This window comes from Leucoraja erinacea, chromosome 30 (genome assembly GCF_028641065.1).
Source record: "Leucoraja erinacea ecotype New England chromosome 30, Leri_hhj_1, whole genome shotgun sequence".
In the NCBI taxonomy this organism is placed as follows: Eukaryota; Metazoa; Chordata; class Chondrichthyes; order Rajiformes; family Rajidae; genus Leucoraja; species Leucoraja erinaceus.
This window is the reverse complement of record NC_073406.1, coordinates 1,566,971-1,591,767: the sequence shown is the minus strand read 5'-3', so window position 1 is coordinate 1,591,767 and position 24,797 is coordinate 1,566,971. Positions and strand designations below refer to the sequence as shown.

The window sequence follows — 24,797 nt, the reverse complement described above, 5'->3', positions numbered from 1 at the left end:
TTTGCAACAGATCGTGAGTAGCAGTCGATTTGGTCACGTGTTAAATGTGCGAATTAAAAGCAGAGTAACCATTTTTATATTTATTGTTTCTTTTTGTTATTGTTTATATTTTGTGTTTAAGCTTTCTATTGAAATACTAAATAATGAAAAGAACTTAAAATCATGAAATAAAAATTTAGTTTGCTCACCTATTTGAGCAATGTCTCAGTCTGTCCCCCCCCCCCCTTGTTGAGTAACGTCGTGAATGCTATTTATGGCGCTAAAATCCTTCGCGATTAAAAAATATATTCAAAAAACGCAATTGTAATGACCCTATCGTGAACTACGGGCCTCGTGGTGGGTTAGGTGCTGACATTTTGTAAGGGAGCTTCAAAATTAGTCAGTGCCCTATATGTCATAAATTAAAATTCTCTTTTCTTTCCATTCAAATTTTGAAAATATTAAATTTTGGTCAAATTATGGTTGATTTTGATCACAAAATAGCTCAAAAGGATCATAGGTAGGCCCATTTTTAATCCTGTGGTATTTCATTATGATATAGTAACTGTAAAATTTGGCTACCCATGTCACAGATTGCTACCCTCATTTACTGAAACACCTATATAGGAATATTTAATACTAAAAACATTGTTTGCCACTGCACAAAATTGGGCTTGACCACCAGAAAGCGGAGGAGGAAAATTAATTGTCTAAAACAACAATTCAAAATTAGGCTTGAGATGGCTTTTGAGCTCAAACAGTTTGGGGCAACCAAAGAAGTTTTTGAAAATCTGCTTGAAGATATCAAAAGATTTGTGCCACTGGTGGAAAGGAGGAAAAACTAATTTTTCTCAATTAAGCAAAGTAAGTCAATATTTTAGGAACGATATACCACTTGTACAAATTCTACTGACTGATGGCTCCCTCTTGAGGCTGATGGCAAAATGAATTACTGAGTGATGGATTCAGCAAAGTATTACTATTCCCCTTTCGTGCAAACACAATTAATTCCACAAAGTTTTATCACAGCATCAACAACAAAAACATCAATTAAACGTTAACATGTTTTGTTAACTAGGCATGTTTTCCAAGTGTAATTCAGCTATCATGGACTGACACCTACTGGTTTGGGTGAAACTAGGACAGGGAATAAGGAACCTTGTGCTGCCATGTCTCGCAGGAACAAGCCTCCCAGCTGAACAGAGAACAGGGTAGATTCCGTACGAGGGGAGGACTCCACACCAATTTTCACTCCTGGAAAAAGACACAAAAGAACAAGGCAATTGTTTTTTCTGACACCTCCAGGTGACTAAATAATTAACGGTAGTGGTGCACAATAGAAGGCTCACTTTCTTACCTGGCCTGTGTCAGTACAAGTGCCCAAGCTCACCACTTTCAACTGCCTGTGACTACCATACCTGTTGGATGACCAAAGTTCCTTGGCGACAATACTGGCTTTGTAATGACCTTATTGCAGGCAAAGACCTTCTCTAACATACACAGCAAGGCTATGCAGAACTTTGCCCACCTGTCAAGCCAGACCCCAGGCTGAATACATGGTCAAAATCATCGAAAGAGTTGGCATGCCTTGAATGTTGTTGATATCCACAAGCATTCAAAATAACAACTGCCATAAGATATCAATCATACACTATAACTTACAACATAAAAGCACAGTAAAAGAATAAAACACTTAAAACCCCATAAAATATCTTTTAAAAATAAAATACAAATGTTAATTTATCCAAATTGGTACTCTGCTCACAGCTCCATAAGAAATTCAACATCAGAGCTTCATTGGAATCATTGCGTAAAGAGCTCTCAAGAAATTTGAGTTGCACATTTGTGCTAGTGGGCCTCAGAATTGTTTCGACTACACTATCTAGTCCTCTTTTCAAAAAGATCTGCATTATGGTTGTAGTATATTCTCTTTAAACTTTCAGGACCATGAACAGTTCCTGCAGCACCCCACGTATAACCAACCCACTGTATTTTTTCTCCCTCCTTTCTATTCAGAACTACTTAAATTTGCTTCAATTTTCAGTTACCACAGAAAATTGTTGAAGGCTAGGATTTTTCTCAAGATGAAAATTGGAGTGCCACCACCACGAACAACGAAGGAGAGATTAAACCACCCAATTCTAAATATTGTCCTAATGGGAGACACACGCAGCACCTAGCAACACCGTATAATTAACCTCAGAACAATTATTATAAGAATGGAATGGGAATTCTATTTTTATCCAAAATTTGAAGAAATGTATCCAATTTGCAACATTTTAACAACAGTATTATTAAGCAATGGTTTACGGATTTTCTTTAATCATTTGTGGGTCTTAAAAATCATGCATACCGATTATAGTATCACATGTGCAATTTGACCTTCTCATATTCTTTCTTATTTTTTGCAATCTTACAGTACTTTCTGCACATTGAGCTGTGATCCTTTCCCAGGATTCACTTTGGACAAATGAATGAAGGCGAATCCTGAACATCGTTGAAAATTACCTGAAAACTCCAGTTCTACAAAAGCCGTCTCAGTCCCACAAAGATTAGTCTCCTTATCGTGTCTCAGCAAACTGACGGTCCCACTTTGTAGCAAGAAGTTCAGTTTAATAAAAACATGGTCCCTCCTCGTGAATGTGTTCAAGTTTGATGTATCAGTCATTGTGTTAAAGATTTCATCGCCATCTGACAAAAGGAATGAAGTAAAAGTTGCCCAATGAATTGAAGGAAACTAAATACATTGTCAGTTTTCATCGAGTACATTAGATACTTCCAATAGCTCAACAGTCAGATGAACAAACATATCAACAAGGATTTTCTTTTACAATGAGACATCCATTACAAATTTCAACTGGCATATATAAGAGAAGTACCACTGTCAAGGCGAAGCAACAAATTTGGGTGGAGCGAACTGAAATGTAAAATGTTCACATATTTATCATGTGCAATAGGGAGTAAAAAATGGCTTATGTCAACAGAGAGCAGGAAGTTGTCATGCCGGTTACTCTTCTAGATTTAGTAGCAGACAGTGGAATCATATTTCTTCCTATTCAGCCAGGTATATGGAATGGGCTGCCAGGGCAAGTGGTAGCGATAGGTATAATTATAACACTTAAGACACATGGACAAGTATATTATTAGGATGCTTTGCGGGATAAGGAGGGCTGGCACAGGCAAGTGAGACTAGATTGGTTAGGCAACTTGGTCAGCATGGATGAGTTGGACCAAAGGCCTTGTATTTGTACTGTATAGCTCTACAATTAATATTAGGTGTCCTTTTCCTGCTATTATCAATTTTGTCATAAAAAGTTAGTTGAACACTTCAAAATACACTGTAGAACATCTTTTAAACATAGCTTCCAGCGAAGTAATAACACACTGTGTTATCTTTAATACAATGCAGCTGGCAGATATTGAAAACTTGCTCAGTTATTTCAACATTTATTATCTTTGCATAAACCACACAGTAACTTCCAAATTTAGTAATTTGCACCAAAATCCCTGCAATGATGAATTACTAAAATAAATTATATTAAAATTGCACAAGGAGGAATAAAGTGATTTAGTATAAAAGCAATAAATAGCAAGGTTGCGTAGACAGGAAAAACCTGAAATTCGTGTTCACTCTGAACTCAGTTAGCTGATGTCAGCCTGGAGGGTGGCAAGGAAGCTGGTGTTTAATTTGTTAAACTAGATTTGGGAGAACAAATACCCTTACTGAAGGTCCAGGGAGCCATTCTGGAAACACAAACAGATGGCAGATGAAGACAATGATTGGGTTTTAATGCAATAGTTTGCAAGGTCAAGTAGTCTTCTCTTTCTTAAATGAAAGAAAGCAAATTCCATCTTCTGTGGAAAGTGCAGCAAAAGAGTAAATGGTAAAGACTAACTGAAAAGGGAAGATCACGAAATAACAGATGTAGTGCCTTGATCTTAAGAGGATTATGAGTTGAGGCTGAGTTCTCAATCATTGACCATGACAGAAATGTGAACAAATGCCAATGAGGAAACGTGCAACATCTGGCAAAAATCATTAGCTGCCTCTGACATCTATTCTATAATCTTCATCTGATGCGGTGGATTTTCTGGTTATATAATTCTATTGGCTGCTGCAGAATAGAGCAACATTTCAAATATAAACTTTACAAACTAAAATAAATATCTAGTGAATTGCATAAATACACACAGATGCTGATTCTCAAGTGGTAGTTAGATCTTCGGCATTTTTGGTATCCAATAAATGCTGTATACATCCTTTCAAGCCAAATCCGAAGTTATGTACAAAAGATAAAAACCAGGCCAATCTATGAGTTTCACAGACACTGCTGTTTGTTAAATGGACAGCAGCTGCCTCACCCATGGGAAATGTCAATGCTTTTCTAGAGATTTGTGGCATCCATGGAGATGATTTGGTAGGTTCTATGGAAAGGGGAAGAAGGAAGGATGGATAGTGAAGGTTCTTCTATGGGAGACTTGCCTTAATCGCAGGGATTAATCACAGGCCAGACTGTGGCAGCAAATCCCTGTGATCAGAGGTAGCATTTGATCCACAAGTCAAGGGGGAGCTTGTTATTAATACAGGGGACTGCTGGCACTGAATTTATTTCTAATAACATTTTTGTTACATTTTTTAATATAAATAATAAATGCAGGCTACTTCCTATTACCCATAGTTCAATACTTCTGCATAGCATATCCTTATTTGATCATGAGTTAATTACAGATTACAAGTTGTAATGTTCCAATCTGTTTTTTTATCATTAGACAATTAAAAGCGCGCCACACATATTGACGATGTGAGCACTTTAATGGTGAGCTGGAAAGATACAACAGGACATGAAGTCAGAATGATTAAGGTGATTTGTGACGGGAGAGTGCATCGTCCAACTACACCAGCTGCGTTGCTACCTTCTTGGATTAAAGACATTCTTCTTCAGAAGTTAAAAGGACCCTGGACTTGTCACTCATAACATTTATGAGATTCAATTTAAATTATCTTACCAACATTTCTTAATTACTAGCAGTAAAGGTAGAATCATTTCAATTGTTTAAATGTGTCTATGTCAGGATATCAAGGCAACTGTTGCGAAACATTTGACAACTGCCAAAAATACATGTACCAAAGGTGAGGTTAACTCACACTGCACCTTCAGCATCCCAGGTGACCACTTAAAGAAGGTAGTGTGAATGCAAGTCTTATCATACCTAATGACTCTTCTGGGCTCCACTGCTGCTGCTCTTCAGGTGTGAGATCTTCCACAGTTATACCCTGTTGCAATTGCTGAGTGGTTTGAGAGTAGCCATACCAGCCACCCCACCCAGGGAACCAAGACTGCAGATACTGGATCATGCCGCTGCGGTTTCCATGCATTGACTTTGGGTGTGAGGAAGAACCCGGAGCTTCTGATGGAGGCTCACGCAGTTTCTGTCACAATGACCAAAATAAAAGCAAGTTTTAACGTACGTACATGTTGTATGTGTGCTCAAAGCAGCCCGAATGCTGAACCGTTAGATAAATGATTTGAAAAACAACTTTAGTATTTTCCCCATGCCCCAATCATTAAACTGATTCCACTCAACACAAATAAAAATGAAAGTTCCAACATATGTCACTAGATTAACATAGTGCACAACAACTCCACACGTAGTGCTCCAAATTTCAAATCTGCCATTCTCAGTTTCTGTTAAGTAAGGACCCAGTATATATAAAATACTGTCTTAGATTCTAACGTCAAATAGCGGTGAATCTACGGTTAGTTCTGTCTTAATTGTCTACAACTTAAGGATTTTCACCTGTGCAGAAAAAATGTTCCAAATGTGCAGTCAGCATTGCATCACGATTTTTGGTGATTGCACTCTGGTGCTGAACAATCCCTAAGTTTTGTGCCTGGATTTTACAATCACTACTCAAAGGAATAAATCCACCTCTATGATCACAAAATGACTGATTTTAGCTCCACAAACCCTAAAGAAGTGCAGTAGAGCTATGAGACTAGAGCTGCCTACAACAGTGTAGCTTACTAACACTGTAAGGTCCATATTGCTCGGCACACTGTAGCAGTGGTCTGCAGGGTTAAGTCAAAAGGGAAGAATTCCTTTGATAGGTTTTTGGCACCATGATATGCTAGCAAGGAACGCTCGCTAACAAGGATCTGCTTGTCTCGGATATTGGATTATTGACACCATCATTCAATGTCAGGATTCAGACTTTTATCGCAGCTTTCTTATGTTGGAAACTCTTGACAAGAGAAGCCACAACTTTGCAGCTGGCAGATCGAGTTACTTCTTCTGCAACACCTTGTTGATTTAAATCTACAACCCTAACTGTGTGCAAGAGTAAGTAGTTAATCGAATATCCTGACCTCAGCCAGTATATCATGCTTCTTGAACTGCTCAAATACAATTTCTCGCAAGATTTCCAGCTCTTCGAAGCTCTGTTCGTCCTCAATCCGTTCTAACTCCTCCTAAGAAAAAAAACAGTACAGCACAAGTTGTATCAGAGGGATGCAAGTGACACTCTCCACAAATATGATTTCTCTAAGACTTTCTTAGCTTCAAATATTGACTGAGCAACTCTATCGCTGTGCCACTGCGTCACCCCAAACAATCACATTTTAGTAATTCAGTAGAATGGTTATACAGTGTTCTTAAACTAGCGACATGGCAAACTGATAAGTCATTTCCAACAAAGATCACATTACCTCCTCTTCTAATGAATTCAGATTTCCTTTCAGCTTTTGATGATATTTCTCAGTGTAGAATACTGCATCCCTTGCTCGTTGCAACACAAAGGTCCAGTTTAATCGCATCCTCTGCTCACGAATCTCAGCAAGATTGGCATTTAGTGCAAAATTCCACCACTCCCGGGTACTATTTATAAGGGAAAGAACAGAAAATTGAATTTTTCCAATAATGTTAGCATGAAGTTTTTCTGAGAAAATCTATATATTTATGTGTATAGATAGATGGGTGATCTCCCATAACATTAAATGCACGCAGTGCTTTTTTGACTTAGGCAGATAGTTTAAAATGGGATTGTCAGCAGTCAAAAAACTATTACATAAATAAATGGGTGATCTGATAGCTCCAAAATTGAAATTATTCCTCCAGCCATGAAGAACAGATAACGTCTTCAGATAATACAGGGTGCGACTTCAATAGCCAATGTGCCAGGGTGTGTAGACATCCGTGGATTAGTCTCCACATGACGAGGTATATATTCTTTCTTTTGGGTTTTATATTTGCATGAATCCTGTTAAAATTGAAACTGTACGTTCAATCACATCGCTCTATAATCACAGAGGCCATTTTCATTATAAAGGTGGACATAGGAATTTATCATAAAAATAAATAATGTTAGGTATACGATGGACCGAGCAGATTAAATTAAAAAGGGTTTACCCTTCATTGACATGGAGCCAGGAAGATTCAAGAGGTTATTCTGAGTCATGAACAAACTGTACCAGTCATTAATGACATGCAGTAATTTTGCATTGATTTTCCAAAGGCTTCAGAACTGGAATTTGTTGTGAATAAGTTATTTAAATGCTGCACACAGAGCAACATGTATAAAAGCGTAAGCTTTCACCTCTTATCGATTAAATCAAAGAATATTGAGGTAGGCATTGCAAACAAATGCAAATTGTGATGGTTAATTCAATGCTTATCTCTGAAAGTAAAATAAAAGGAGGAAACAACAGATTGAAGAGGTAAAAGAGTTATTTATACTTTTTACATTCGTTAATACATGAACAATAAATAAAATCTAAAGAGATGAGACAGGAATTGTTTAACAATAATTAATGGGAAGAAAGGAAGAGGCGGAGACAGTAGGCTGTGGGAGAGCTGGGAAGGGGAGGGGAAGGAGGGAGAATGCAAGGACTACCTGAAATTGGAGAAGTCAATGTTCATACCACTGGGGTGTGAACTGCCCAAGCAAAATATGAGGTGCTGCTCCTCCAATTTGTGGTGGGACTCACTCTGGCCATGGAGGAGGCCCAGGCCAGAAAGGTCGGATTCGGAATGGGAGGGGGAGTTGAAGTGCTGAGCCACCGGGAGATCAGGTTGGTTACTCTTGAGTGTAATGTCACCACCGTCTTGTGTAACTGGATCATAATGTCCAAATTCTTGTACTCAATTCCCCAACTAGTGAATGCCAACATGCCAAAAGCCTACTAAATCCCTCTCTCTTCCTGTGACATCACTTTCAGGAAGCCATGTATGTGTACTTCTTGATCCCTCTGTTCTACAACACTCTACTGTTCACTTTGAAGGTCCTGCCCTAGTTAGACTTCGCAAAATATACCCCACACTAAACCAAATTAAACTCCATCAGTCATTCCACATCCGACTTGTCCAACAGATCAAAACCCTGCTGCCATTCTTGATAATGTTTTTCACTGTCCATAACATCATCTATTTTTGTGTCATCTGGTAACTTTCTAATCATGAATTGTACATTCTCAATAAAAACTAATGATATAGATGAAAAAAAGCAATGAGCCCAGCACCAATCCTGAGACACACTACTAGTCACAGAATTCCAGTCCTAAAAAATGACTTTCCATCACTACCCTCTGCTTCCTACCATGAGCCAAATGTTTTCTCCAGTTAGACAGCTCATCCAGGATATCATACGATTTAACCTGGAAAAGCCTAATATACGGAACCTAACTAAATGCCTTTCAACAAATAAAGTTTTCACCAGGATACTGAAGAGACTATATTTGGCTTTGTCTTGCACTTTCATGGGAAAACTTGGCATAATCCAACTAGCTTTGCTCATTCTTTTCATCAGTAATGTACAGAGCACCACTCTTGATAATGTTTTTCACTGTCCATAACATCATCTATTTTTGTGTCATCTGGTAACTTTCTAGCATAGTAGGTGTGCATAGTAGTTTGGCTTTCTTCACAACCAATTGTTCAAGCGCTTTTGATTGCAACATACGCCTTAATTTAGTTCAACAAAGAAACTGACAAGTTACTAAAGAACCTAGATAGCATTGTAGGTGTGCAGATGAAAATGCCCCCCTTACATGCAACTCGAAAATGCAAAATAAGTTAATTTGTTAATTTCCAGAAGTCACACAAAAATTAAACTGAAGGGAAACTTACTTTAATTTAATGGGAACTTTAGGTCTCCATTTTCTCAATTGAAGTTGCCGTTCTTTTCTTTCCATTTCTTTCAAGAATGTCATCAATTGCTGGTACTGAACCTGAGTATAAAGTAGCACAAGGAGAACAAGATACCAACTTAGAATTTATATCTGAAACAGCAGCAAGTGCAAACAGAATGTCCACTTTACATAACCCATATATTATTCTTCTTTCAGCATTTTGATCGGAATGTAGATCAACACCTTTAACAAGATTTAGAATAACCAATAGGTTCAACATTAACTGGACTGCTGAGATTTGTCCTCACTCTCAATCCAGAATTGCAAGGCTGAATGCAGAGATAAGTTTTCATGGCTTCAATTCCCTACATTCAAATTAAAATTTGCCATCTGCAAAATAAATTTGTCACCCAACAAATAAACCTCTGCCAGTACAAAGCTTGCAAGCAAATTGAACAAGCAATCTACTGTGCTTTTTAACTTGCTTAGATGGAAATGTTATACACTAAATTCTCGTTATCTATCGACATACTATCAGCAAGTCTATATATCCATTGTTTCAGCCTGAATAGCATATTCCTCTGGAGTCTTCTCCTAAGGCATCTAGTGAATACAGTTTTCCATAACATGAATTGTATTTGATGTCGTACACTGGCAGGTGGTGAGATATAAATAGTTGGTCTGCTGTTTGAGCCAGGGTTGGAATCGGAGGCAGGATTATTGACAGCAGGAACCTTGGTAGTTTTGTAGCCAGCACTGGAGGCAGGAATGCAGAAATAGACACAAAGTGTTGGAGTAACTTCGTGTGTCCGGCAGAATATCTGGACATGTGATGTTTCTGGTCGGGACCCTTCTTCAGACTCGGGAATGCAGGTTGGGTATGTGGTGGGAGCCAGAGTCAGGAACAGCAGGTTTCAAGAATAGGTTTGTGGATAGAGCCAAGATCCTGTGCACTGGCCAGGTGTGAGGATTGGGCCAGGGCCAGGAACACTGGGGCTGGGAACACACTTGATTTGCAGTTGCAAGCACGATCCAGAGTTTTTGCATGTCCTAGTTTGTTTTGATAGGCTCAAACATAGAAACTGAAACTTGCATAAAAATATGAATCCAGAGAAAACAATCCAAGTCTGTCCAACCTCTCCCTGCAGTTGGTAAATCTCCAAAGTACCCTTCCCAAATTCTCCACATCCTTCCTGTAACTGGGTGCCCAGAGCTGCACAATATTCTAAATGTGGCCTAACCAAAGTCCTATAAAGTTGTATCATGACTTCCTGATTGTTACAATACAATACAATACAATATTTATTGTCATTTGAGCCTGTGAGGCTCAAACGAAATTCCGTTTCCACAGCCATACAAACAAAGACAATTTCCTACAGACATACACACAATTTAATTCACACAAACATCCATCACAGTGAACCCACTGTGATGGAAGGCAAAGTCTTTTCTCTCCCCTGTTCTCCATGTCTCTCCCGATGTCCAAGTCCCAGGCATTGTTACTCTCAATGCCCCGAACTATGAAAGCAAGCATACCTTATGTCCTCTGTACCCCCACCTTATGTTACTTCTTACCTTTACCTTAGGGAGTTATGTTTGGACCCCAGAATCCCTCTTACCTTGATGTTGTTGCGGGGCATGGGAGTTATTTTGTAATTGGACCCCAAATGCAATACCCTCACCTGCTTAGATTATATTGATTTCTCTGCCCATTTATGTGTTGTTCCATATCCCACTGGGCATATACCTTAACAACCCTCACATGACCCCTATCTTTGTGTTTTGCAAACTTCTAAACAACGTTTACTTCCAAGTTTATTTTCTATCACAAACAGCCGAGGTCCCAGCACAGAACTCCACTAGACATAGACCTTCAGCCTGAATACTGCCCCACCACCACCACTGGTCACCTGGCTAGGCTCATTTCTCAACACGAGGTCCAGTATGTTCCCTTCTCCGGCTGGACTACCCCATACTGTTTTGAGAAACCTTCTTGGATAAGCCTGACAAATTCTACCCTGTATAAAGTCTTTGGCATTGAGCAAGTGTCTGTCAGTCTTTACCTAATCCCATCAGAGTGCATGCTTCTTTCTTGTTTCTAAACTACCGACATCGCCTCAGTGGACAAACCCTTCAGTGTGTCCACTATGAAGGCTGCTATGGCAGTCTCCAAGGGAGAATTGTGAATTATTTGTTGCCAAGATGAGAGTACAAGTAATCTGCGATGTAACAATACAGCAGCGTTGGTTCAGACTGGCAAAAACCAGTAGTATTCTCTACAATATTCCTTGTATTGAAATAAACAAACTTCAGCCAATCAGCCTCACTTAGACTTGTTGGTTAGTTGACCGACATCCTCTGAGAACACCACTGTTTCAGAATATTAGTGTAATATGCAGAATTAAATGATGGACCAAAACACTTACAAACAAGAGAATTTAACTTCCTCTAACTGACCCCTTACTCTCTTATTTTTGGTTCAAACTGCCTTACCTGCGAAAGTTTCAATGGAATTGTCTTCAAGTTGACATCACACTCAATGCGCGGTGTATTCCGGGAACGCAAGGGCTCTTTGGCTCCGTTTCTCTTTAAAAGTGCAGAAGCGCAGACAGGTTCGAGTATGTACTTGTGATCTCTGTTTTGCAGGCAATGATCTATTGCATCCTGGAAAGTAATAAAGATGCGTGAGATCCAAATATACTTCCCTTCACCCTCAAGCAAATAGTTCCCAAGCTTAGTCAGAACGGTTCTTCATAGAATCAAAGTCAAAGGTTATATTTTTAATGATAAGGGAAAATCTCAGCAACTATTTTTATTGGAAATTCTCACTCAATAATACAAAAAAAAAACGATCTTAGCTAAGTTTTAGTTATAGGTAGACATAAAATGCTGGAGAAACTCAGCAGGTGAGGCAGCATCTATGGAGAGAAGGAATCGGCGACGTTTTGGGTCGAGACCCATCTTCAGTCTGAAGAAGGGTCTTGACCCGAAACATCGCCTATTCCTTCTCTCCATAGATGCTGCCTCACCCGCTGAGTTTTTCCAGGTATAAGTACATATCTGGCTTGAGAACCATAGGAAATTAAAAAAAAACTATTTTATTTCTGGAATATATATTTGGAGTAATTCTCTAAATATTTCCCCAGTAGGTATAATTAAAAGGGTTGACAGGCGATTTGGGTGTCGCAGGGGAGAATATTATGGTGCTCCATATTTGTCCTGTCAGCCATACCATCATTATGGATCAATTCTATAAGATACTAATTATAAAGGCTAGTAGCACACCAGAGACAAGATTTTAAATTATATCATGTCAGAACCAGGCTAATAATTCAAGAGGCATGGGCTCCAGGCTTGTTTAGGCACACCCTCAAAACATCACCATGTTGTGAAGAAATTAAGAAACAGAATATTTATGTATTAATAAATCACCGACTCCCAACATCGCGGAGCTGAGGCTGCAGGCGTCCGGCCGTGGGCGGCGCCGGTTGTAGCTCCGACCCCGGCAACTCTACCCCTGGCTGCGCGGCGCTCTAAATCCAGCGCGATGTTGTGTGTCGGCGGCCACAGCACTCCGGAGCTTACCGCACGGCGACCCAGTAAGGCATTGCCCGCTCCCCGCTGGTATCCCAGGGCTGCGACGCTGCCGACTCCCAACATCGCGGAGCTGGGGCTGCGGGCGTCCGGCCGTGGGCCACGCTGGATTTGGAGTGCCGCGCAGCCAGGGGTAGAGTTGCTGGGGTCGGAGCTCCAACCGGCGCCGCCCGCGGCCGGATGCCCGCAGCCCCCAGCTCCGCGATGTTGGGAGTCGGCGGCCACAGCGCTCCGGAGCTTACTGCACGGCGACCCGGTAAGGCATTGCCCGCTCCCTGCCTCTCCGACCAGGTAGGGGACTAAGAATTAAAGTTTCCCCCTTCACCCCCCCCCCACCACATAAAATCCCTCCAAACTAACTGACTAACATTTATGCAATGATTTACAATGATTCCCCGGTCTCCGGGGAGGAGGCAGCCACTCCAGACTTTTCAAGCCGCCCGCGCTACCTACCTAATCTACGCTAAAAATCTTCCATTCAGAAATCCGAAAAATTCCGAAATCCGAGAAGTGTCTGGTCCCAAGGCTTTCGGATAAAAGGTTGTGCACCTGTAGTATCAAAGTGGCGAATGATTCATTGAAGTCCAAGTAAATAAAACTCATACCTGGAGTTCAGAAGGAGGAACATCGCCCAGTAACTCAGTGTCCATATCCCAGTAAATACTGAAATCCTCAATTTTTAATCTCTTTTTTCTTATGGACTTCTCAACCTCAGAATAAAAGAAAAATGTGGTAAGTAAAGCAATAGTATCAATGTTGTGGGGGATTACTTTAGTTGCAAAGAAATTTGCAATTGTTCACAATTTTATCCTATCAGTGTTGTTTCTCCTAAAGTCCAATGGATTCCCCATTCACCTTTAACCAAGACCGCTAAACTCTATACAGATACAAACAATCCTTTCCCTTCTCGAATTGATCTCCTGGTTATGTTAGAAAAACAAGAAACAGCAGGTTTACTAAAGAATGCATAAACTGCTAGAGAAGTGCTAGAGTAACTCTGGTGCTAGAGTTAACGGGTTGCTATCATGAAAGTTATAGTATGTATGTATAGAATGTATAAGTGGCAGATAAATGTTTACAAGAACTGCTAACAAGTTTTTTTTTTAAACTATTTTGACCAAGGACTGATGTTCTCAAGGAACTATCACTAAATAGATATAATCTATTGTGATTTACTTCCATTACCTATAAGGTAAGTTGGCTCTTTGAGCCAAAACTACAATTTAGAATTCACACAGGTAGCAAAATGTTCCATTCACTGTTTCCATGTGGAACTTACCAACTCATCTTCTGCATTCTGTACAGATACACTCTTGATACATATCCCAAAAGCAAATGGATGTTCAGGGTTAGTGATATCATCCTCAAAACGCAAATGGACATCTCGAACATTCAACTACAAATGAAACAAAACTCAGATTTTCAGATTACAGTTTATAGATAAAAGCTGTGGTCCTCTTTTATAAAAAGTAATTCATTGCTTAAAACTGCAAGGTGCACTACATTCAAAACAAATTCAGACACAAACACACTGTGATTAAATGGCATCCACAACCCATCAATGATTACATACATTATTGAGGTGAAGAGGTAATAACACTTTTTACACAAGATAATATTGGTTTACATAAAATAAGACAGAGGGACCCAGGGAATTTAATGGTAATTGCACTTAAGGGTACTGGAGATTCCACTCACAAAAGCAATGACAAACATGACTCGGTCCATCACAAACTCCGCAAATTTTTCTGACTGAGAGGATCACCACCACCACGCACAAGAAGTGACAAGACAAACACCATTGCATGCAGATGCCAAGAAGTGTGTTCAGCTCTGGCTGAACAACTTCTAATCTTGTGTGTGGACTCGATAAGAAGATCATCCTCAATGACAGTAGAGATCAACATGTTAGTGCAAAAAACAAAGCTGCAACATTTCTAAGCACCTGAGTGGAATTATTTCAGTTTCCTCCTGAGGGTCCTGTCATAACGAAAGCCAATCTTTGGCCAATATGGAAACAGCCGAGAGCATTCGAGACATCCATGGCTATGAGACACAGTAACATTCCAGCTCTGGTGTTTATGACACTCATCAGAACCAGTTGTAGCTTTAACTAAAATAGCTAAAACACTGGCAACCGCCCAACAAATTTGCAAAGTGGAATATGCCATCCACAAAAAAAGGCCAAATCAATATCCCATCTTACTCTTGATCATTAGTGATAGAATGGAAGACTTCCTAACAACACCGTTTACTCTCCAATAAATATTAAGAATATTTTAGATTCTGCCTGTCTAGTCCTTGTTGCAATCATGGCCCAATTGTTGACAAAAGTGCTTGAGGTCTCGAGATAGAGGCACCATGACGGTGTAGTATCCAGGGAATGGAATCAAATTGAAGTTAATGGACATCGGTAGAAATGTCTTCCACTGGATGGAATAACCGTGCACAGAAAGACTGAGATGATCAATATCCAATCAGCTCAGCAAGGGGATTTAATCGGGGCAATGTTCTAGGCCCAAGCAGCCTTTGCTCCTTCATCAGTTATCTTTCCTGCAATTTCACAGTTGAAACATATTTACTGATGATGATTGTCATTAATGAATGCTTCCTTCCCAACTACTCAAATAAAGCAATTGTGCATGCATTCAGCAAAATATTCAGGTTTAAGCAGATAAAATGGTTGTATGAATAGCACATGTTTCATACAAAGTCAATTTCTTATGAGAATCTATCTTCCCATTAACATTTCGCGGAGCGCTTTAGACTGTTCCAGCTTTATAAACATTGTGGCTACATGGTAGGTCACAGGTTGGAAATAAAAATCACTGAGCACAGAAACAGGCCATTTGGCACACAGAGTCGGCACTAACCAACACATCATTTCTTGCAGATTTATTAGCCTCCAACTCTTAAAGCTTTTCCACCATCTGTAGAGCACAGGTCAGGAATAAAAAGGAATACTCTCCAATTGTCCGCTTGCACAGATGAGTGCACTTCCAATAAAAGCCAACAGCTCAATGGCACTGTAATTGGCCTCTGTAAATTGCCCCTAGTGTGTAGAGAGAGGATGCGATGTGAGCTAACGTAAAACTATTGTAAACGAGTGACCGATGGTCGGCGTGGACTCAGTGGCCAAAGGGCCTGTACCCACACTGTCTCTACACTAACTCAACAGCATCAAAAGCAACATAGTCTCCTCCCTTCTTGTCTTGTACACTTCCTTCAAAACAGGCAGACGACCAGGGTTGCAGTTTGGATTATTTATGCGACCTATTGAAGCAACCAAGATATCTTTCGTAGTACAATGGGCATCAATTTCAAAAAGACAAGGACATCATTAAGTTCACTTGCACTTCTTTGTCTTGGGAATATTTTGTTGCTTCATAAAAATTCTCGAACCTTCCACTAAATAACTCTTGAGAATACCTTTAACCACACAAACTGCACAACTCAAGACAAAAGGCCACTAACACATTCTCAGAGGTAGCTCAGAAGAGGAAATAAATTCTGGCTTTGCATTGATGACAACTCAGGCAAAGCCTTTATCCTTACCGGAATGATTCTAAATGCAAGTTGTATTTTTCACATACATATTAATTAGAAAGTTTTCCATATAGGTTTCTTCCTATTAAAATTCCAAAGATACAATTTAAATTATGTATTTTCAAAAGTTACTTAAGTAGATCAGTTTAATGAAAACAAATGTTTTTATTTTGTTATCTTTCATATAAAATAACAATTTAATTACAACTTTCCAACTCACCTCCACATTTTCCACAATTCTGGTTACCATGGACGCAGTAGCCGAGTACCAATAAGACTCCCCTTTCTGCTGTTGGTCACTCTGGAAGAAAAGTCACCCTTTAATTTTAAATGTACTTCAATAAAACGTGGGAAATATTACACTACACATTTATTGAAATTTTATCCCAGAAGATAATTTGAGCAAATGTGCAAGTTTTTGTTTAAAAATGGAGATATTTACAGTAAATAAGCCTTCTAAATTTCTCCATCACTCAATCCCAAAAGATTGAAAGAATTGCATTGATATAATTAATTATAATCCTTATTTTACATTCCCTTATTTATATGTATAGTAGTAAGATAGTAAACACTTGCAAACCCTTTCAACATTTTAAATACCATTTGATTTTCACTTAAGTTTTCAGTTCAACTGACTAGAGTGAATTTAGTTCATGTTTGTTAAATCCTTCATTAAAAAAAAAAAAGGCCACCCTGCATTTTTATACAATATATAAATGTTAAAACAAGCTAAGATCAGATCAGCCATGGTCTCAATGCCAAAGCAAGCTTGGGATCCATTTCTTATGATTGATAGGATCAATTTCAAAGTAAACATTAATCTACTTGAACAAATTAATTCCTCCATTATAATACTGAACTGTGCACTCATTCACACAATGAGCAATCTGTTGTTTGATTTCAAGAGCTAAGTATTAATAACAGCTATAACAATATGTATGATGACAACTGGGATGCAAAATTGACAAAGAAACATGAAATAAAATAATGGTGAAAAGTTTTCACAGACAAGAGCGAACTATATGTAGGTGCTCAGTAGGTTAGTATAAGGGTCCCTGAACTTTGTAGCACATGTTAGTAATCTGGTGGCCCATAGATAGCATAGCTTTGTGCAGATAATTTATTTAACAAAAAGTCAGAAGTACACCAAATGTTAACCAACACACTTCAGGAGATCATTGACCAAATTGTGAAATAGGAAATATTGATATATTTGGAAGATTGCAACAAGGCAACATAAACAAAAGGCTACAGATATTAGAGCCCTGAAATAAATGCAGAAAATATTCAGCAGGTCAGATTGCAACTGTGAAGAGAAAGAGTTAAAATGCCTTTTCTTTAGAGCTGTAATAGTTGGAGATAAACAAGTTATAAGATCTAGAGAAAGATCTAAATGCAGAACAATGATCTGAAATCACTGTATGAAAGTGGAAGGAAGGTCAGCTTAAAAGTCTGATTTTAAAGAGTTTGCAAGATTTCAGGGTGTTTGGCATGGCATTTTCTCACTACTCTCCAACTGATCTCCGAACAAGTTGGCCCTGAACCAGGAAATGACTTACGTCACTGAATCATCACCAACTTTGCAATCCCTCTCTGTGACCTGGAGCAACGTTGTTTGCCCCCTTGGAGTGATATCCATTTTGTGAATTGCTTGATATCCATTTTGTGAATTCTAATCAGCCACTTTGTTTATCCATCCTCATCTTCTGGAATTCTTCTTGGTTCTTTTCATGAAGCAGGTTAGTTTATTTCTGTTGGATTCCTCCATTACTTATGTTCCAAATCCTTGCTGTACCACGCTTATTAATTTGTAATATGCTACACCATCCAACTGAAGGCATATTTCACAGTTAAAGGAACGGAGACGGGGAAACACTTTTTCTCACAGAGTTGTGAATCTGTGGAATTCTCTGCCTCAGAGGGCAGTGGAGGCAGGTTCTCTGGATGCTTTCAAGAGAGAGCTAGATAGGGCTCTTAAAAATAGCGGAGTCAAGGGATATGGGGAGAAGGCAGGAATGGGATACTGACTGGGGATGATCAGCCAGGATCACATTGAATGGCGGAGCTGGCTCAAAGGGCCGAATGGCCTACTCCTGCACCTATTGTCTATTGATTATAACAACTGGAAATGAATAGCCAGAGAATTAAAAATGACAGAATAACTTTTTCGGAGAGATTTAGAGAGTTTCAGAAGAATATAAGCACAAATGATGAATATAGAAACATGATATGAAAAGCAGCAACATCAGCCGATGATTCAATTAACTTGCATAAGGATGCAAGCCTTTTAACACAGCTGAGATTAATGTTAAACATTGGAAGGGACAATGTGAAGATTGTCTACACCCTGTAGGTCTGTGTGCTTGTGGTGTTGATCAGACCAAGGCCCAGATGAAACATATTAAATTATTGAAGGTCGTTTATTAAAGCATTGCTAAAATGATGAAATTAAATACTGAAATACCATCCTGTCTCTTTACAATGGCTCATACAGATTACAATGTTCAGTTTAGGTTACCACACATGATTAGTGTTGAAAAGACACCTCAAAACGGTCAGAAAAATTTAGGGGTCATCAAAAGCTATGGGTGAGAATAGTGGCTCTTATATTGTAGAAAATTATAGACTTCAAAGAGATTCTTTGAAGCAAGTTAATTTTTTGTGGATAGGTTAGGCATATTGGCGTAACTTATATAAAGTACAAACTAGATCATGCACAAGGATGCCACTTATTACTTCAGAAATAATGGTTGATAAGAATAGATAGTGTAGATTCAGTGCAGGCATTCAAGAATGAACTGGGAACATCTGAGTTTGGCCAATGCAGCAGCTACTTGAGGTAATCGGGTTCGACTGATGTGCTTCCAGTCACAGTGGTCAGAGATGCAGTCCAAGAGTTTTTTCCTAAACTAGTTAGAGATTTCTACCAAAATATTTTTAAATCTGTCCACGAAAATGGCATGGTTTATGGGGTAGGACATAGGAGGGTGACGCTGTGTATGAATCACAACAACAGGATTTGATAATTATTGGTCTATCTGGTCACTTACTCTTCTATTCTTCTGATGGATTCTTATCTGTATGGACAAAGTGCAACAAGTTTTTATATATGGTGTGCGACTTTAAATCTTCTCCCAAGCACAATTCTCAGGCAAGGAACAACTGTTCTAAGAACACTCATGATATAAGCAGGATGGGGAAAATCTGCATATTCAGCTTCAGGCAGTGGGCCTGGCACATGAAGCTGCAAAGTCCTGAAATTAGAAAGGTCTCATTACTCCAGTAACCTTTTCCACATTACCGATCATCACTGAAATAAATTATGAGGTAAAATTAAAATTGAGAATTGATCTTAACAGTGAAGTGTCAGATTGTCCACCACATCAACAATTTAATGAGTCAGTGCTTAAGTTGGGCTATATGTAGAAATGTATCAGTCTTAGTGGAGACCTGCACCTTACTATTATGCAGGTAACATAAAGAGCTTTGAACTTACATTCCTAAGAAACCAACCTTCCATTTTGCCTCCAGAGCATTCAGTAATTCACTCTTTCTCTTCCTGTCCAGTGACCGTTCCATCTCTTCATCAAATTCAGACTGTTTAATTGGTGCACCGATCAGATGGAGCTTGGAGATGGATATGACCCAGGGTTCCACATGAGGCCGGTAGAATGGGATCTGCAACGTTATCTTCCCAATAAAACCTGAAAATGTGCATACACGCTTTATAGACACAAGCTAGCAAGGTGAACTTTCTCCTGATCCTGGCTTCACTGGCAAGACCAGTGTTAACTTTAGCCTTTAAAACTCAGAGCCAAATGTGAGCCATCTTACAAAATACTTACATTGAGCCCTCTTCTCTTTCTCCACCAGCCTCCTGCTAACCCGACCAAAGCACCTTGAGCACAATTCTGCCCCAAATTAGTCTTTCTTCAGTAATTACACTCAACAACATGCATTTCCTTATTATGTCCTTATTTTCAAAGTTGAAATATTTATGACATATAAAGCAATACTGAAACTCGATATATACACCACACCACAGAAATAAATGGAAAATATGGACTTTTTATATTTTGTGTCTGCTTACCTGCCTTTACCTCAAAAGGTAAATCCAATTCTTTGAGGGCGTCTTTCTTTAGAGGAAGGTTTTCCAATTCAACAGCGCCTACATTGAAATAATAACACAAATTGTAGTACAGCTCAGTAAAACAGTAACTGTTTGGAGCTTGTTAATACAAAGATTGTCTTTTGGTTCAGTTTCAGGATTAGGCACTTTCAGATCAAGTAAACATGGTTAAATGTAGAGAAAAGTGTCTTCAGTCCCAGTACGAGCTTCACTTTCCAAACTGCTACTTCATTAATACAACATTTCTATTAATACTGTTACAAATTTTGCATCTCAATCAAATATTCCCATGGTTTGCCATTCACAAGTTATTCCCATGAGCGCAATTCAACCCTTCCAAACAGATACATTTCCATACAATTCTGGTCACCCTACTATATGAAGAACGTCATTAACCTGGAAAGGTTTTTCCATAAAAAATATTTATGAAGACGCTACTGGGTCTGGAAGGTTTGAGTTAAGAGGAGAGGCCTAATCGCTAGCAGGAGCTTCCTGAGTGGAAAAGAACAGATATCAGAGCGATTCACCTCCCAAGGTCACTGATCCAATGGTTCTGATTATTAAATACACTTTAACACAACTGCTTCTGATTAAATATTTAAACCCAGGTTTGAGTTAAAAACAGAGGCTGGGGTGTCAGAGGCTGAAGGATGACATTATGGAGGTTTATAAAATCATGAGGGCCAACATAATGTGAATAGCCAGTCTCTTCCCCCCAGAGTAGGGAAGTCTATAACAAGGCAAAGATTTAAGGTGAGCGTGGTGCGTATATGAAACAAAGTGGAAGGCGTGGATACAATTATGACTTTTAAGAGACACTTGGACAGGCACATGGATAGGAAACAGATATGGGTCAGGCACAGGCTAGCGGTACTAGCTCGGTTAGGCAGCTTGGTTGGATGGATGAGTTGGTGCTGAAGGGCGTGCTTCCGTACTGTATGGCTCAATAACTCTGACTGATGTTAACTGTTCAGAGCAGTATGATTAAAGGCAGGCCTGCAGAATATCAAAATTATATGGAAAATATTTTATGCTTGGACTGCAATTTTGTACATAAATACCTAATATGCAGAAACTCCAATTCATACTAATGAGATGTCACAACGTCAAGCCCATAGCTTACTTCCCGACAAACAGTGAAGAATATATAACAAAGAAAGAACATCTTCGAATGTAAAGATGCACTGCAGTAAATTGAGATCAATGAAATCAGGTATCAGTCTGAAACTGTCATAAAGAATGAAGAGCACACATCTTATCCTGTGGAGCAAACTGGTGAAAAGTAGAATAAACTTGATAATGGAATGAAAAGTTAGTTGACATTTCCAAAAGCAACATGACATACAAGCAAATGACCACTATAATAATTCAGTTATGAGAAACTGATAGATACAAAATCAAGCTGCAGTGAAATAACATAGCAGACAGATTCAGTTACCTCCCAAACTTTAAAGAATAAAAATCAGGCTTTGCTTAAAAAATGCACACCTGAAATAAAACACGTGCAAACACATTATGCCACTCAATATGCACTTCATGTAATATTATTTATCAACCAAAGTGTTCAAATGCAGTCACACTTCTCTTATAGTTCATCCACCACCACCTAAATGACATCTTCTGACCTGCCCTCAATGTTAAACTTTCTTATCTGCTCAAATAAATTATTGTTTTAATTATTTCACTAAATTCAGGTTTCTTTCACAACTTCTATAACTTCCTGGGCCTCATGTAGTCCATGCTCACCATCAATCAGCCATTCACATTATGTTCAAGAAGGAACTGCAAATGCTGGAAAATCGAAGGTAGACAAAAATGCTGGAGAAACTCAGCGGGTACAGCAGCATCTATTAAGCGAAGGAAATACGCAACGTTTTGAGCCGAAACCCTTCTTCAGACAGAAGAAGGGTTTTGGCCCGAAAAGTTGCCTATTTCCTTTGCTCCATAGATGCTGCTGCACCCGCTGAATTTCTCCAGCATTTTCTTTCTACCCATTCACATTAGTTCTTGGTTATCGCACTTTCTCATCCACTCCAACACACTAGGGGCAATTTTACTGATTAACCTACAAACTATCATCTTTGCAATGTGGGAGGAAAGCAAACGCTGGGGGAAAACCCATGTGGTCTAGGGAAACCTGTAATCCCCCCATACAGACTGCACCCTAAGTCCGGATAAAACTGGCTATGACACCAAAGTACTTTAATCAATCAGATTTAAAATTTTGTGATAACCCTAATTTGTTCCTGCCACAAGCAAACGACAGAAAACAAATAGCATTTCACTCTGATGCTTTACAGGGAAAAGCTATAAAGAATAAATCTTCTGTTGCAATGACGCATGTTATACGAGTCAAATGGGTGGAGGACAAGAAATGTCATACACACCCCATTTGTTTTAAAATAATCCTTACATACAAGTAGTAACGTCTTGGAATTCTTATACTTATAATTTCTTATAATCAATGATGCCATAACAATCAGATCACTCTAAAGTCACCTTGTTGTGGAGTTCCTCAGAGTTAAGACATCAGCTCCCCTCCCACACAAACCACAATAATTTTGATGTAGATCAGTTTTAATTCTGAACCTAATATCAGGCCAGTCCATCTACTTTTCTCAATGAATTTCAAAACCTCGTCTGCCACTCAGGATAGTGGAAATTAACATAACAGTAGAAATATCTGATTGGGGTTAACCATTCCTAAACACAGAGGCAGGCAGAGGATAACAGTGAAACCACATGTTTACATTCACGAGGACATGACGTGTTTCTCTTAATATTTAATAATAGCACGCAGGAGCTTATTGAGAGGAAAAGTACAGCTTAAGAATAAGGGGTAGATCATTTAGAACTGAGATGATGAAAAACTTTTTCACACAGAGTTGTGAATTTGTGGAATTATCTGCCTCAGAAGGCAGTGGAGGCCAATTCACTGGATGTTTTCAAGAGAAAGTTAGATATAGCTCTTAGGGCTAATGGAATGAAGGGGGTGTGGGGAGAAAGCAGGAACGGGGTATTGATTGTGGATGATCAGCTATGATCATATTGAATGGCGGTGCTGGCTCGAAGGGCCGAATGGCCTACTCCTGCACCTGAGGTCTATGTACAGATATCAGAGTGGTTCACACCCCCCCCCCCCAAGGTCACTGATCCAATGGTTCTGATTAATAAACACACTTTAACAGGGCTGCATTTGATTATATACTTAAAGCCCACGCGTTCAATAGCGATTTATTACTGAAATATTCACTACTACAGAGCCGGGTGACAGGTTAAAAAAAAGTTTCTGAAGTTGCAAGTACCTTTCATCAGGGCAATGGAGAGCTGGTCTGTGTTGAGGTTATTGACATATTTGCCAATGTAAGTGTTTAGCACCCAGGCTGCCAGTCCCTCCAGCATGGCTGGGCTGGGCTGGGCTGGGCTGAGCTGAGCTGGGCTGGGTGTCGGTGTCGGTGTCGGTGTCGGTGTCGGTGTCGCCCAACAGGGCCCGGCCTGAGGATCGGGCGGCCGCGGTTGCTAAGGCCGCACGCGATGACCCGCGCTGACCCCCGGCTGCCGGAGGACGGCACATGCGCACTCCGCCCGCTCGAACCTCAACCCAGACAGGCGGCGCAGGCGCACTCCGCCATTCGGCCGCCCCGCCCAAAGATCTTTGGCCACGCCCATCCAACCAGCAGGGCGGCGCATGCGCATTCCGCCCGTCGGTCACACACTCCCCCCCCTCCGGCCGGCCAGGGGCGGCGCTTGCGCAGACGCACACCGCCCAGCATCGTCCCGTCGCCCCGCCCATCCAGCCAGCCAGACTGCGCATGCTCATTCCGCCCTCCTCCCGCGACAGCGGCGCCACGAGGTCAAGAGCAAGTGAGGCCGAGGCCTTCATTCATGGCACAACAGGACTCCTAAATGTCATTGATCATTCAATGGGAACTTTTTTACACGGTAACAAGCAGTTAGTATTACTAAGTCTGAATATTAATTAATAGTGAGTCTGAAGAAAGGTATCCATGCCCTCCAGAGATGGTTTAAAAAAAAATTCAAAATAGACTTTATTCAGGTAATAAATATATATAATACATGAACCATGCGACAAATTCATCTGACATTCTCGGAGGCTATACAAATTATTCAAGTTCAAGTTTATTGTCATGTGTCCCTGATAGGACAATGAAACTCTTGCTTTGCTTCAGCACACAGAACATAGATTCAGATTCAGATTCAGATTCAATTCAGAACATAGTAGGACAACGAAATGCATAGTAGGCATTGACTGCAAAACACATGAATAATTAGCTCTGCTATAGGATCTTTGGTTTTCAGGCTTCAATACAATTCAACCTGGTCGTTGCAGTCTTCAATACAGTCTACATACATTGCTCAAATTTCACAAATTTATCCCCCACCCTTGCCACTCAAGTGGCCGA

At 39.7% G+C, this 24,797-nt stretch overlaps 1 protein-coding gene across 1 annotated transcript in view; it reads right to left on the bottom strand.

Moving 5' to 3' along the window:
• Nucleotides 1-23,942, bottom strand: part of vps13d (vacuolar protein sorting 13 homolog D) — a 178,709-nt gene extending 154,767 nt beyond the window's left edge. Inside the window, 13 exon segments of the mRNA XM_055658999.1 lie at nucleotides 1,103-1,233; nucleotides 2,488-2,670; nucleotides 5,191-5,410; nucleotides 6,348-6,449; nucleotides 6,687-6,855; nucleotides 9,103-9,203; nucleotides 11,598-11,768; nucleotides 13,304-13,408; nucleotides 13,978-14,094; nucleotides 16,465-16,545; nucleotides 19,758-19,948; nucleotides 20,335-20,412; nucleotides 23,679-23,942. Of these exon segments, the coding sequence (XP_055514974.1) occupies nucleotides 1,103-1,233; nucleotides 2,488-2,670; nucleotides 5,191-5,410; nucleotides 6,348-6,449; nucleotides 6,687-6,855; nucleotides 9,103-9,203; nucleotides 11,598-11,768; nucleotides 13,304-13,408; nucleotides 13,978-14,094; nucleotides 16,465-16,545; nucleotides 19,758-19,948; nucleotides 20,335-20,412; nucleotides 23,679-23,775 (1,746 nt within the window). The 5' untranslated portion in view covers nucleotides 23,776-23,942.
• Nucleotides 23,943-24,797: the final 855 nt, after the last annotated feature.